Below are 16,850 nucleotides of genomic sequence, written 5' to 3' on the forward strand. Positions count from 1 at the left end.
TCATCTATCAACATCCCCTGTACAGCAATCACATAGTATGCAATCGTCTATCACTATCCTGTGTATAACGATTACCCAGTATGTAATTATTTATCACCCTGTGTATAGCGATCTCCTAGTATGCAATCATCTATCATCAGCCTGTGTATAGCGATCATATAGTATGCAATCGTCTATCACCATCCTGTGTGTAGCAATCACATAGTATGCAATCCTCTATCACTATCTTGTGTATAACGATCACCCAGTATGTAATCATCTATCATCCTGTGTATAGCGATCTCCTAGTATGCAATCATCCATCACCATCCTGTGTGTAGCAATCACATAGTATGCAATCGTCTATCACTATCCTGTGTATAACGATCACCCATTATGTAATCATCTATCATCCTGTGTATAGCGATCTCCTAGTATGCAATCATCTATCATCATCCTGTGTATAGCGATCATATAGTATGCAATCGTCTATCACCATCCTGTGCGTAGCGATCACATAGTATGCAATCATCTATCACCATCCTGTGTGTAGCGATCACATAGTATGCAATCGTCTATCACTATCCTGTGTATATCAATCACATAGTATGTAATCATCTATCACCATCCTGTGTGTAGCAATCACATAGTATGTAATCATATATCACCATCCTGTGTGTAGCAATCATATAGTATGCAATCATATATCACCATCCTGTGTATAGCAATCACATAGTATGCAATCGTCTACCACTATCCAGTATATAAAGATCACCCACTATGTAATCATCTGTCATCCTGTGTATTGCGATCTCCTAGTATGCAATCATCTATCACCATCCTGTATGTAACGATCACATAGTATGCAATCATATATCACCATCCTGTGTATAACGATCACCTAATAGGCAATCATATCTCACCATCCTGTGTGTAGCAATTACCTAGATGCAATTATATATCACCATCCTGTGTATAGCGATCATATAGTATGCAATCGTCTATCACCATCCTGTGTATAGTAATCACATAGTATGCAATCGTCTACCACTATCCTGCATATAATGATCACCCAATATGTAATCATCTATCATCCTGTGTATAGCGATCTCCTAGTGTGCAATCATCTATCACCATCCTGTGTGTAGCAATCACATAATATGCAATCGTCTATCACTATCCTGTGTATAACGATCACCCAGTATGTAATCGTCTATCACCATCCTGTGTATAGTAATCACATAGTATGCAATCGTCTACCACTATCCTGTATATAATGATCACCCAGTATGTAATCATCTATCATCCTGTCTATAGCGATCTCCTAGTATGCAATCATCTATCACCATCCTGTGTGTAGCGATCACATAGTATGCAATCATATATCACCATCCTGTGTATAACAATCACATAGTATGCAATCATCTATCACCATCCTGTGTGTAGCATTCACATAGTATGTAATCATATATCACCATCCTGTGTGTAGCAATCATATAGTATGCAATCATCTATCACCATCCTGTGTTCTAGCAATCACATAGTATGCAATCATCTATCACCATCCTGTGTATAACAATCACATAGTATGCAATCATCTATCACCATCCTGTGTGTAGCAGTCACATAGTATGCAATCATCTATCACCATCTTGTGTGTAGCAATCACATAATATGTAATCATCTATCATCCTGTGTGTAGCAATCATATAGTATGCAATCATCTATCACGATCCTGTGTGTAGCAATTACATAGATGCAATTATATATCACCATCCTGTGTATAGCAATCATATAGCATGCAATCATCTATCACCATCCTGTGTGTAGCAATCATATAGTATGCAATCATCTATCACCATCCTGTGTGTAGCAATCCCATAGTATGCAATCATCTATCACCATCCTGTGTGTAGCAATCACATAGTATGCAATCATATATCACCATCCTGTGTATAGCAATCATATAGTATGCAATCATCTATCACCACCCTGTGTGTAGCAATCATATAGTATGCAATCATTTATCACCATCCTGTGTGTAGCAATCATATAGTATGGAATCATATATCACCATCCTGTGTGTAGCAATCACATAGTATACAATCATCTATCACCATTCTGTGTGTAGCGATCACATAGTATGCAATCATATATCACTATCCTGTGTATAACGATTACCCAGTATGTAATTATTTATCACCCTGTGTATAGCGATCTCCTAGTATGCAATCATCTATCATCAGCCTGTGTATAGCGATCATATAGTATGCAATCGTCTATCACCATCCTGTGTGTAGCAATCACATAGTATGCAATCCTCTATCACTATCTTGTGTATAACGATCACCCAGTATGTAATCATCTATCATCCTGTGTATAGCGATCTCCTAGTATGCAATCATCTATCACCATCCTGTGTGTAGCAATCACATAGTATGCAATCGTCTATCACTATCCTGTGTATAACGATCACCCAGTATGTAATCATCTATCATCCTGTGTATAGCGATCTCCTAGTATGCAATCATCTATCACCATCCTGTGTATAACAATCACATAGTATGCAATCATCTATCACCATCCTGTGTGTAGCAATCACATAGTATGCAATCATCTATCACCATCTTGTGTGTAGCAATCACATAATATGTAATCATCTATCATCCTGTGTGTAGCAATCATATAGTTTGCAATCATCTATCACCATCCTGTGTGTAGCAATTACATAGATGCAATTATGTATCACCATCCTGTGTATAGCAATCATATAGTATGCAATCATATATCACCATCCTGTGTATAACGATCACCTAGTATGCAATCATCTATCAACATCCCCTGTACAGCAATCACATAGTATGCAATCGTCTATCACTATCCTGTGTATAACGATTACCCAGTATGTAATTATTTATCACCATGTGTATAGCGATCTCCTAGTATGCAATCATCTATCATCATCCTGTGTGTAGCAATCACATAGTATGCAATCATATATCACCATCCTGTGTGTAGCAATCACATAGTATGCAATCATCTATCGCCATCCTGTGTATAGCAATCACATAGTATGCCATCATCTATCGCCATCCTGTTTATAGCAATCACATAGTATGCAATCATCTATCACCATCCTGTGTGTAGCATTCACATAGTATGCAATCATATATCACCATCCTGTGTATAGCAATCATATAGTATGCAATCATCTATTACCATCCTGTGTGTAGCAATCACATAGTAGGTAATCATATATCACCATCCTGTGTGTAGCAATCATATAGTATGCAATCATCTATCACCATCCTGTGTGTAGCAATCATATAGTATGGAATCATATATCGCCATCCTGTGTGTAGCAATCACATATTATGCAATCATCTATCACCATTCTGTGTGTAGCGATCACATAATATGCAATCATATATCACCATCCTGTGTATAACGATCACCTAGTATGCAATCATCTATCACCATCCCATGTATAGCAATCACATATTATACAATCGTCTATCACTATCCTGTGTATAACGATCACCCAGTATGTAATCATCTATCATCCTGTGTATAACGATCATCTAGTATGCAATCATCTGTCAGCATCCTGCGTGTAGCGATCACATATTATGCAATCATATATCACCATCCTGTGTATAACGATCACCTAGTATGCAATCATCTATCACCATCCTATGTATAGCAATCACATAGTATGCAATCATCTATCACCATCCTGTGTATAGCAATCACATAGTATGCAATCATATATCACCATCCTGTGTATAGCAATCACATAGTATGCAGTCATCTATCACCATCCTGTGTGTAGCAATCACATAGTATGCAATCATCAATCACCATCCTGTGTGTAGCAATCACATAGTATGCAATCATCTATCGCCATCCTGTGTATAGCAATCACATAGTATGCAATCATCTATCGCCATCCTGTGTATAGCAATCACATAGTATGCAATCATCTATCACCATCCTGTGTGTAGCAATCACATAGTATGCAATCATATATCACCATCCTGTGTATAGCAATCATATAGTATGCAATCATCTATTACCATCCTGTGTGTAGCAATCACATAGTAGGTAATCATATATCACCATCCTGTGTGTAGCAATCATATAGTATGGAATCATATATCGCCATCCTGTGTGTAGCAATCACATAGTATGCAATCATCTATCACCATTCTGTGTGTAGCGATCACATAATATGCAATCATATATCACCATCCTGTGTATGACGATCACCTAGTATGCAGTCATCTATCACCATCCCATGTATAGCAATCACATAGTATACAATCGTCTATCACTATCCTGTGTATAACGATCACCCAGTATGTAATCATCTATCATCCTGTGTATAACGATCACCTAGTATGCAATCATCTGTCAGCATCCTGCGTGTAGCGATCACATAGTATGCAATCATATATCACCATCCTGTGTATAACGATCACCTACTATGTAATCATCTATCACCATACTGTGTGTAACAATCACATAGTATGCAATCGTCTATCACTATCCTGTGTATAACGATCACCCAGTATGTAATCATCTATCATCCTGTGTATAGCGATATCCTAGTATGCAATCATCTATCACCATCCTGTGTGTAGCGATCACATAGTATGCAATCATCTATCACCATCCTGTGTGTAGCAATCACATAGTATGCAATCGTCTATCACTATCCTGTGTATAACGATCACCCAGTATGTAATCATCTATCATCCTGTGTATAACGATCACCTAGTATGCAATCATCTGTCAGCATCCTGCGTGTAGCGATCACATAGTATGCAATCATATATCACCATCCTGTGTATAACGATCACCTACTATGTAATCATCTATCACCATACTGTGTGTAGCAATCACATAGTATGCAATCGTCTATCACTATCCTGTGTATAACGATCACCCAGTATGTAATCATCTATCATCCTGTGTATAGCGATATCCTAGTATGCAATCATCTATCACCATCCTGTGTGTAGCGATCACATAGTATGCAATCATCTATCACCATCCTGTGTGTAGCGATCACATATTATGCAATTATATATCACCATCCTGTGTATAACGATCACCTAGTATGCAATCATCTATCACCATCCTGTGTATAGGAATCACATAGTATGCAATCGTCTATCACTATCCTGTGTATAACGATCACCCAGTATGTAATCATCTATCCTCCTGTGTATAGCGATCTCCTAGTATGCAATCATCTATCATCAGCCTGTGTATAGCGGTCATATAGTATGCAATCGTCTATCACCATCCTGTGTGTAGCAATCACATAGGATGCAATCGTCTATCACTATCTTGTGTATAACGATCATGCAGTATTTAATCATCTATCATCCTGTATATAGTGATCTCCTAGTATGCAATCATCTATCACCATCCTGTGTGTAGCAATCACATAGGATGCAATCATATATCACCATCCTGTGTGTAGCAATCACATAGTATGCAATCATCTATCATCACCCTGTGTATAGCGATCATATAGTATGCAATCGTCTATCACCATCCTGTGTGTAGCAATCACATAGTATGCAATCATATATCACCATCCTGTGTATAACGATCACCTAGTATGTAATCATCCATCATCATCCTGTGTATTACGATTACCTAGTATGCAATCATCTATCACCATCCTGTGTGTAGCAATCACATAGTATGCAATCATATATCACTATCCTGTGTATTACGATTACCTAGTATGCAATCATCTGTCAGCATCCTGCGTGTAGCGATCACATAGTATGCAATCATATATCACCATCCTGAGTATAACAATCACATAGTATGCAATCATCTATCACCATCCTGTGTATAGCAATCACATAGTATGCAATCATCTATCACCATCCTGTGTGTAGCAATCACATAGTATGCAATCATCTATCACTATCCTGGGTGTAGCAATCACATAGTATGCAATCATCTATCACCATCCTGTGTATAACGATCACATAGTATGCAATCATCTATCACCATCCTGTGTGTAGCAATCACATAATATGCAATCATCTATCACTATCCTGTGTGTAGCAATCACATAGTATGCAATCATCTATCACCATCCTGTGTGTAGCAATCACATAGTATGCAATCATCTATCACCATCCTGTGTGTAGCAATCACATAATATGCAATCATCTATCACCATCCTGTGTGTAGCAATCACATAGTATGCAATCATCTATCACTATCCTGTGTGTAGCAATCACATAGCATGCAATCATCTATCACCATCCTGTGTATAGCAATCACATAGTATGCAATCATCTATCACTATCCTGTGTGTAGCAATCACATAGTATGCAATCATCTATCATATCTTAGCCTTTTAGAGACAGATTGATTTGGCCATAATAGGACGGCCGTTTTTTTTGAGGGTCAGTATTGAAAAGGCGGGCTCAACATGGTATTCTCAGGGGGAGTAGGAAACACACAGCACACAAGGGAATGAACTCGATTAACATTGCGGACTGCATTAAGCAAAATATAATAACAATATTATGGAATAAATCCTTGTGACCTACACTGGAGGATAGAGTGGAATGTTCGTTTATTGTGTTCAAATCTGATTAGAATAAGACATTGTTTTGCATTTTGGTTCAGTTTTCATGTGTCCACTATTTAAATACAATTTGTCGCTGTTCAATTTTAAGTTTAATTTTTCTCTGTTCACTTTAGAGTACAATTTTTCTCCGTTTATATCACTTTTCACTTCACCTTTTATGTGAAAACTGTCAACATTGAACGATGACGAAATACGCTCGTACAATGTAATCAGACTTCTCAGTATTTATTTTCTGGCAGTTCCTGTGATTTCATTTTAGTAGCCGTGTTTACTTTATTTATAACTATAGTTTTAGACTAGTTGTTTAAATAATTGTATGTATACTACATTGAGATACTTCTCGCCTAGCTAAGTGTATCCAGCCATCGACATGAACTCTCTATGTTTTACCCAAACTATGGCAAGTCCAATAGGGGAAAATGCCGTAGTGTGAAAATAACACCACGAGGGCGCACTAACTGTTCCATCGCACTCACATTACATGGTGAGATGTACCAAACTGACAACAAAGTATTCAACAAATATTCGGCGATTTTAATAATATCGACGCTAGAACAGTTTAAAAAGATTCGGCATCATACAATATAATAGGGGTTAATACTTATATTACAATCCGTGGTTAAAAAATAATTGGCTAAAAGTGTGTGAATGTTATTGAATAGAATAGAATTAGAATAGATTTTTTTTTTTATTTGGAACGTACCAATGAAAACTTGAGTAAAGTCCAAAAATAACAATAACAAAACAAAACATTCAGAACAACAAAAACTTTCAGTATTAATACTGTTATTATTAATACAGTTATTGTGCTATATCTTGGCATTTACGGGTTAGGTCTTCAGCGTGAATAAACGTGTGGGTTTTCAGGATACTAGTCGAGGTGTGATATGATTGAATTAAGACCGTGACTCTCATAACTTGCACACCACGATACACAGTTTCACCCTGACAAACTTTAAGTAAATTTTACTGTTATTATTTGATGGGGAGGCTTGTTATCAAATCTCTGTTGAGATATAAATAAAATTACAATAAAGAATAAAATCCTAATACTAAAAAAGTAAAAACAGAAAATTCAGTTGAGACAAAAGTAAAATAAGTACATTGCATAGATAGTAATATTAAAATAAAATGTTATTTATTTATGTATTTATTTATTTATTTATTTATTTATTTATTTATTTATTTATTTATGATGGTTCTGATATGAGATATGAAAATAAAATAAAATTTATTTATTCAAACTTTGTTCTCTCATTTGAAAACAACTGTGGATAAGTCGACCAAGTTCAATAATGGTTTCCTGCTGTGTACTTTTAAATAATTTGATAAAATGCTGTTCTGCTGAACAGATATCAGGAACAATGTTAATTTTTTTTTAAATGTGTTCCTTAATTAAGTGTAATGACTATATTGAAGGTGGAAGTGTTTTTCATCTTCAATTTCACTGATTTGGCGTTTACTGTCAGTCACATCTTTATTAGTATATCTGCCTGTTTCAATGTGGAGATTGTGGGCACTTAACCTAAGTTTAGTTAAGGCTGACCTATGATGAGGGTTTTTTATAATTTCCAAATAGTTTTCAAATGAGGAATTTTGTTAGTTGCTTGTATGTTCTTAATTTGTTTTTCTGGTTTTCCCATTTGTTATCATCAAATAATACATTGTTGCTGTGTTCTTCAAATGACTGATTTCTCCACAAAAGTTGCAACAAAGCTATTTTCAATCCTTTTATCATTCAAAGTGTATTTGATGCCCAAGAATTTTAAAATATGTACAAGCCCTGAAACCCAGTTGTTGGTACCTTATGTATCCTGTTGGATACCAAGGTTGTAGGCTTCCTTGACCAGTTTTTTTCATGGTTTTTAGTGATGTTTTGCCAGTATTGTACCGTCTGTGTTAGGCTTGGAATGATGAGGGGATATCTACCCAATTCTAACAGGCATGCAATGTTAGTTGCTCTACTGTTAATATTCAGTAGATATTTACAGTATTTGATGTCGAGTTTCTCCATTGGGCGCGCAAGATTAATAAATTTAATGAGTCTGTTATTCCCTTCATTTGACCAAATCTCACTGCAGTATAATATAATTGGTTTGATCATTGAGTCAAACATTTTAAAGTATATTTTTATTGGGATATTGGTCCCCGAGAATAACAGCCGTTTTAGCTTAAAGCATGCTTTTGTTTTTAAGATCTTCCTTGGCTTTATTTAATTTACCTGTTGAGTTTAGTTTAATGCCCCGGTATATGTAAGAGGAGACTTTTTCTATCTCTTGTCCATCTATAAACAAATTTAATTTTTTAAGAGTTTTACCTGATTTATTAAAAACAATGGTTTTTGATTTTGACATATTAATTTTCAGTTGCCATTTTGTACAGTATTTCTCTAAAGCATTCAATGCATTTTGTAGACCTGCATATAAAAGTAGCGGTAACTGGCTGTTTCGGAGGGTTGGTGGATCACTGTTAACAGAGTCTATGTGTGCCTTGATGTCATTTATGAAAATGTTGAACAACATGGGGCTTAATCCGTCACCTTGTCGAATTCCTCTCTGTACCCTGAACTGTTCAGTGAGGCCATGTTTGACCCTGACACAGCCTAGAGAGTTCATGTACATTGACTTTATGATTCTATAGAATTTACCAGAAATGCCGTTTTTTAATAGCTTATAAAGCAGACCATGGTACCAAATAGAATCAAAGTCTTTCTGGAAGTCAATGACACATGCAAAGATATATTTACCCTTATATGGATAGATATTTTGTGAGTAATTGTTTAAAGACAAATACATTATCAGATCTCCTGAACTTTGGCATGAAACCTATTTATTTCTTTATAATTACTTTTCTATTATTAAGATGCTTAATGAGCCTTGATTGTAAAATTGCTGTGAATAATTTACTGAGGGAATTTAATCAAGTAATGCCCCTATAATTACCTAAACCCACTTTATCTCCTTTCTTAAAAATAGGAGTTATGATACCCTGATTCCAGCTGTTTGGTAAGTTACCGGTGGATGATTAGGTTATACAGAGTTTGTAAAAATTTTATCAAAATATGAAGACTTGCTTTAATCATTTAGTTTGTTATTTTATAAGCACCAGGTGTTTTTTTTATTTTTCAAAGTTTTTATTTCTTTTTGTATCCCTGGTTGAGATATTGGTTGATCTAAAACCAGTAGATATTGCTCATTGTTTTCCATAAAGTTCATCTTTAATGCTTTGATCTGTTTTTTGGTTAGCTGAACTTGCATTTAAATTTTTAAAATGATCAAACCATTTTGAGGGTTATTCTTAAGCTCGTTAATTAAATTCCAATATTCACTTGGTTTTGATTGGCTCAGATTATCAAGCTTTGTTAGAATGTTATTTTTAAATTCCTTTCTTTTTTTGTTAACTGATTTTTTATATTGTATTTTTAAGGTTATAGCACGCCAACCCTTTTTCTTTATTATAGGGATCTGAGCTAAGCTTGGAGGATAGTTTATATCTTTCTTCATGCTAATAAGATCTACTGTGTACCAGCTAGCCCTCTTAGGATGTGTAGTTTTGTTATTGTGTTTTTTATTATACGTTTTTTAAAGCATTTACCAGCTGCCTCAATATATATATCTGACAGTAAGTTGCATGCCAAGTCAATAGATTGTGTGTTTTGTTGAATTTATCTAGTAAAATAAAAATACTGTTACTTTGTAAAGCATTGTAATAATGTAATGAGGAATCACTGTCCCATTTATATCAGATGTTCTCTTCGTGAACTTTGACTGGCTTTATTTCTCGTGGTTCGGCCTCTGTATATTTAGAAAACGAGTTAGTTTCTACATAAAAGGAAATTTGGCAATGGTCCGAGAAAGATAAGTTAAGAGGATGCACATAAAATAGTTTCATTTTTTTAAATAAATTGTAGCCGACAATAGTGTAGTCAACTGTGCTACTCCCATTTTTTTGGTGACATGTGAATTTGCCAGTATAATCCCCTATGCATCTGCCATTTAGAATTGCCAGGTCAGATTCTGTACAAAGATCTATGAGAAGATCACCATAATGATTTTTTGTCAAGTCCTTAGAATTTCTTCACTTTAAAGATATATTGGTTTCTGATGACTGATAACAAAGTGACAAAGTTTTGTTCACTCTTAGTGCGAGCATTAAAGTCACCAGTTAGAATTATTGCACCTAATTTTGAATATTTTGTGATGTCTTTTTCTAGTAAATCAAATAAGTTGGATTCTTTCCAACTAAAAATACTTGAAGATTGTGGACTAAGGTAAAAAGCACATACAAAGATGTCCTTATCCAAGTGAAAAAAAGATTTATCTAATCTTGTCCAGAGGAAATCTTCAGAACTACTTTCCATCTGTTTAATACCATTACAGTAAATATTTTTATAATACAACACTACACCACCTGAGTGTGAACATGCTTTTTTGTGTTTTATGACTCTAAAGAAGTGGAAGTAGTTGTAATTTTTTAATTGAATGATGGATTCAGAGTTTGTTTTTGATTCAACTGAACTAATAAAATCAAAAGAATTAATGCAATCTAAAAAACTACTATCACAAATTTTCTTTTCTAAATTGTCATACATATTTGTTACACATATTGGCTAATAATTATAAAAATATTAAAAAGGAAAAACACTCACACAAAAAATATACAAGAAATACTAAGGCTAAATAGAGTAAATTAAAGCACTTAAAATACCTGATACTAGGTGAAGATGTGTTTAGTAAGTATACAATGTATACATGTAGAATGGAGTAAGTATGTAAATGTCTACTTTAGGAGGTGTATAATGTTTGTGAAGAGTTCTTCTATATAATGGTTTCGATTTTTGTTATTATTTCTGAGTCTTTTTTTTACCAGTATGGATACTCTTGGGTTGTCCAGAGACGTTGAGTGAGGCATTGTCAGTTTGTTTACCTTTCATCTGTTTGACTATAGCTCTGTAGATGTATCTTTTTATGTTGGATACCAGGAATCTCGTACCACGGTGATTTGGATGGACATTGTCTGTTTGTTTACCTTTCATCTGTTTGACTATAGCTCTGTAGATGTATCTTTTTATGTTGGATACCAGAAATCTCGTACCACGGTGATTCGGATGGACATTGTCTGTTTGTTTACCTTTCATCTGTTTGACTATAGCTCTGTAGATGTATCTTTTTATGTTGGATACAAGGAATCTCGTACCACGGTGATTTGGATGGACATTGTCTGTTTGTTTACCTTTCATCTGTTTGACTATAGCTCTGTAGATGTATCTTTTTATGTTGGATACAAGGAATCTCGTACCACGGTGATTTGGATGGACATTGTCTGTTTGTTTACCTTTCATCTGTTTGACTATAGCTCTGTAGAGATATCTTTTTATGTTGGATACCAGGAATCTCGTACCACGGTGATTTGGATGGACATTGTCAGTTTGTTTACCTTTCATCTGTTTGACTATAGCTCTGTAGATGTATCTTTTTATGTTGGATACAAGGAATCTCGTACCACGGTGATTCAGATGGACATTGTCTGTTTGTTTACCTTTCATCTGTTTGACTATAGCTCTGTAGATGTATCTTTTTATGTTGGATACAAGGAATCTCGTACCACGGTGATTCAGATGGACATTGTCTGTTTGTTTACCTTTCATCTGTTTGACTATACCTCTGTAGATATATCTTTTTATGTTGGATACCAGAAATCTCGTACCACGGTGATTCGGACGGACATTGTCAGTTTGTTTACCTTTCATCTGTTTGACTATAGCTCTGTAGATATATCTTTTTATGTTGGATACCAGAAATCTCATACCACGGTGATTTGGATGGACATTGTCAGTTTGTTTACCTTTCATCTGTTTGACTATAGCTCTGTAGATGTATCTTTTTATGTTGGATACCAGAAATCTCGTACCACGGTGATTTGGATGGACATTGTCAGTTTGTTTACCTTTCATCTGTTTGACTATAGCTCTGTAAATATATCTTTTTATGTTGGATACCAGGAATCTCGTACCACAGTGATTCAGATGGACATTGTCTGTTTGTTTACCTTTCATCTGTTTGACTATAGCTCTGTAGATGTATCTTTTTATGTTGGATACCAGAAATCTCGTACCACGGTGATTCGGATGGACATTGTCTGTTTGTTTACCTTTCATCTGTTTGACTATAGATCTGTAGATGTATCTTTTTATGTTGGATACCAGAAATCTCGTACCACGGTGATTTGGATGGACATTGTCTGTTTGTTTACCTTTCATCTGTTTCACTATAGCTCTGTAGATGTATCTTTTTATGTTGGATACCAGAAATCTCGTACCACGGTGATTTGGATGGACATTGTCTGTTTGTTTACCTTTCATCTGTTTGACTATAGCTCTGTAGATGTATCTCTTTATGTTGGATACAAGGAATCTCGTACCACGGTGATTTGGATGGACATTGTCAGTTTGTTTACCTTTCATCTGTTTGACTATAGCTCTGTAGATGTATCTTTTTATGTTGGATACCAGGAATCTCGTACCACGGTGATTCAGATGGACATTGTCAGTTTGTTTACCTTTCATCTGTTTGACTATACCTCTGTAGATATATCTTTTTATGTTGGACACCAGAAATCTCGTACCACGGTGATTCAGATGGACATTGTCTGTTTGTTTACCTTTCATCTGTTTGACTATAGCTCTGTAGATGTATCTTTTTATGTTGGATACAAGGAATCTCGTACCACGGTGATTCAGATGGACATTGTCTGTTTGTTTACCTTTCATCTGTTTGACTATAGCTCTGTAGATGTATCTTTTTATGTTGGATACAAGGAATCTCGTACCACAGTGATTCAGATGGACATTGTCTGTTTGTTTACCTTTCATCTGTTTGACTATAGCTCTGTAGATGTATCTTTTTATGTTGGATACAAGGAATCTCGTACCACAGTGATTCAGATGGACATTGTCTGTTTGTTTACCTTTCATCTGTTTGACTATAGCTCTGTAGATATACATGTATCTTTTTATGTTGGATACCAGAAATCTCGTACCACAGTGATTCAGATGGACATTGTCTGTTTGTTTACCTTTCATCTGTTTGACTATAGCTCTGTAGATGTATCTTTTTATGTTGGATACCAGGAATCTCGTACCACGGTGATTCAGATGGACATTGTCAGTTTGTTTACCTTTCATCTGTTTGACTATAGCTCTATAGATACATCTTTTTCAACAAGATGAAATTACGCAAGAAAGTGACAATCGTAAAACATAATGAATTGTCGGCAAATTCCGAATTGTTTGATGATGATGGTACACACTTAAACATCAGAGGCACCGCTCAGCTGGTCTATGACATCAAAAATAAAATCAGACAAAGATTGATACCAAATGAAAACAGAAGTGCAGGCAAGTATCAGTTCAGAGAGCAGTACAGAAATGGCCGCAGTGTAAACCAAAATAATCATCGTCGAACAAGAGGATATTCGTCCAAAACTGTTTACCAAACAGAGTGCCCTCAACAGCTCAGGAAGACGCTTACTTCGAACGCCGAGAAATCGCATAACGATGAGAACGCTATGTTTTCCAAATTCATGAAATTCATAAACCTTATGAACTCATTTTAAATAACTGTTATCATGGAGCCCATGGCTGGGGCAGAAGTACGACGGTCGTACATTCTTTTGGATAAATAAGATATTTTCTTTTTTGTTGTTGTTGCTTTGCTCTCTTCTCCCAAGTTTAATACCAAACAAATACCAATTGTTTTAAATTTGATTGTTGTTGTTTTTTCTCCCTCTCCTTTACTTGGAGGTGCCAAACAAACTTGTTTCGTTGATTTTATTTCTCTAATCTGATTATTTTTAACCAAACGAATACTTATTGTTTCAAATTTATTTAACTGTTTTACTAGTACATTATATTTTCCAGCCCCGTTACCCCCTTGCTAACTTTTATTTCCTTCAGTATACTAAGTGTGTAGTATTTTTGTGTAGTTCTTTTTTTTTTTATATATATATATATTTTTTTATTATTGTATATTTTCGCTTGCTGAAAAATGTCCAACTTCAAAATAGGTAGTTGGAATATCAATGGGTTGAATAGCAGTAAGCTGTCAAATGCTGATTTTATTAATTACACCTCTTCCCTAGACTTGGTTTGTTTCCAAGAAACGTGGCTTAGCAGTAACAGTAGTGTTAGATTAGAAAACAGCCTAGATTCATATGAGGTGATACGTCAAGACAGAAATCTTGGTCGCTCAAAAAAACAAAGAGGGGGTGTCGCTGTTCTATTTAAAAGTAAATACAAACAGTACATTACTCATATTTCTGGCAATACAGCACATTTTATTTGGTGTAAGATTGACAAAACAATCTGTGCTACTAATAATGATTTATACATTGGTTGTATTTACATCCCACCTGAGAACTCATTCCTTTATAAGAACAAGAATGTTGATCTGTTTAGTTATCTGGAAAAAGATATTTTACAATTTTCATCCAAAGGTGATGTTCTTCTCGTAGGGGATTTCAATGCTAGAATTGGTAGCCTTGATGATAGAATTGATGATAGCAGAAATATGCATCTACTCTTACCATCCTACTATATTAATGACAATTTTGGCAACAGAAATACTATGGATGTTAATTTATCATGCTGTATTAACAAATTTGGTAAAAAATTAATTCAGTTGTGTATTGATTGCAACCTCATCATTCTGAATGGTAGAACTATTGGTGACTCTGCAGGAAAATACACATGTCACACTCCCCGGGGTAGCAGTACAATCGATTACGGGATAACTTCAAAGAACTTATGCGACTCATTACAATATTTTAAAGTAGCCGATTTGTCTCATTTATCAGACCACTGTGCTTTAACTTTATCTATGAAGTTTAATGTTAACATGTGTCTAAATGAAAATAATAAAAGCAATGATAAATTAGATCCTTTACCATCAAAATATATGTGGAATGACCAGGCTAAGGACAATTATCAAACAAACCTTGAAAAGTTAAATAATAATGAAATTAAGAATTTTATGAGCAAACCTTATAGCATTTATGAGTCAGAAACTGCAGTCACAGATTTTGAAAATTTAATTACAAATATTGCAGACAAATGTCTAAAGAAAATTACTCCTAAACTTAAAAAAAATAAACGCAAAAGTAAACAAAAAAACTGGTTTGACCAGGATTGTTGGTCCCTTCGTAAGGAGTTAAGGAGCCTATCACGTTTATTACAAAAGTATCCTCAAGATCCATATATCCGAGGGAAATTCTTTCAAACCCGTAAACAGTATACAAAACTAATCAAACATAAAAGTAATCAGAAAATGATTGCACAACTCAAAGAATTGGAAAATTCTAAATCAGACACATCTAAATTTTGGAAGATTCTTCGTGATATGAATGGCGAGAACCCCAGTAATAATAATGGGAATGTTCAACCTGGTGATTGGTTGGTTTACTTTAAGAACCTACTTAATACTGATAGCAGTACATCAAACTCTGAGATTGCGAATGAACTGGAGAATAGTGAAAAGAGTGCAAGTAGCAACCCCTATTTAGACAGACCAATCTTAAAAAATGAAATAACTAAAGCCATTAGACTTCTTAAAAGTAACAAGGCTTCGGCAGAAGATAGAATTTGCAATGAATTGTTAAAATACGGTGAACATCACTTATTAGATGCAATACATAAACTCTTTAATATTGTTTATAGTTCAAATAACTATCCACATTCTTGGAGCACTGGCCTGTTGGTACCAATCCACAAATCTGGGTCGAAAAATAACCCGGCCAACTACAGGGGAATTGCCATCTCTAGCTGTCTTGGCAAGTTATTCAATAGTATTCTAAATATTAGGCTGACATCATTTTTAGACTCTAATAACATTCTTTCCGGTCGACAGTTCGGATTCAGGCATGATTGTCGAACTACAGACAATCTTTTCATACTAAAAACCCTGGTAAATAAATATCTCTACAGTGGTAAGTCAGAGTGCGCCAATAAACAAAATAACACAAATATTAAAAAATCAAAAAAATTATATGCCTGCTTTATTGACTTTAGAAAGGCCTTTGACAGTGTCTGGCATGATGGTCTATTCAAAAAATTAATCAAATATGGTATAACTGGAAAAATGTATAAAACTATCAAAAACATGTACAGTAAAGTAAAATATAAAGTTAAATGTAAAGAAGGCTTAACAAAACTATTTCAGTCCAATATTGGTGTTAAACAGGGATGTAA

General features: G+C 34.9%; 1 protein-coding gene across 1 annotated transcript; it reads left to right on the forward strand.

Annotated features, from left to right (window-relative positions):
• Positions 1-14,652: 14,652 nt before the first annotated feature.
• Positions 14,653-16,850, forward strand: LOC146739196 (uncharacterized). Its single transcript, XM_085504095.1, has 2 exons — positions 14,653-16,588; positions 16,843-16,850. Exons 1-2 carry the CDS (start codon positions 14,653-14,655, stop codon positions 16,848-16,850), a joined length of 1,944 nt encoding a protein of 647 aa, XP_085360221.1.

Source organism: Saccoglossus kowalevskii, chromosome 9, assembly GCF_978046115.1.
Source record: "Saccoglossus kowalevskii chromosome 9, keSacKowa6.1, whole genome shotgun sequence".
NCBI classification, from domain to species: Eukaryota; Metazoa; Hemichordata; class Enteropneusta; family Harrimaniidae; genus Saccoglossus; species Saccoglossus kowalevskii.

Excerpts from the sequence above, each read along its gene's own strand:
- LOC146739196 (XM_085504095.1), top strand. The coding sequence starts at position 14,653 with ATGTCCAACTTCAAAATAGGTAGTTGGAATATCAATGGGTTGAATAGC.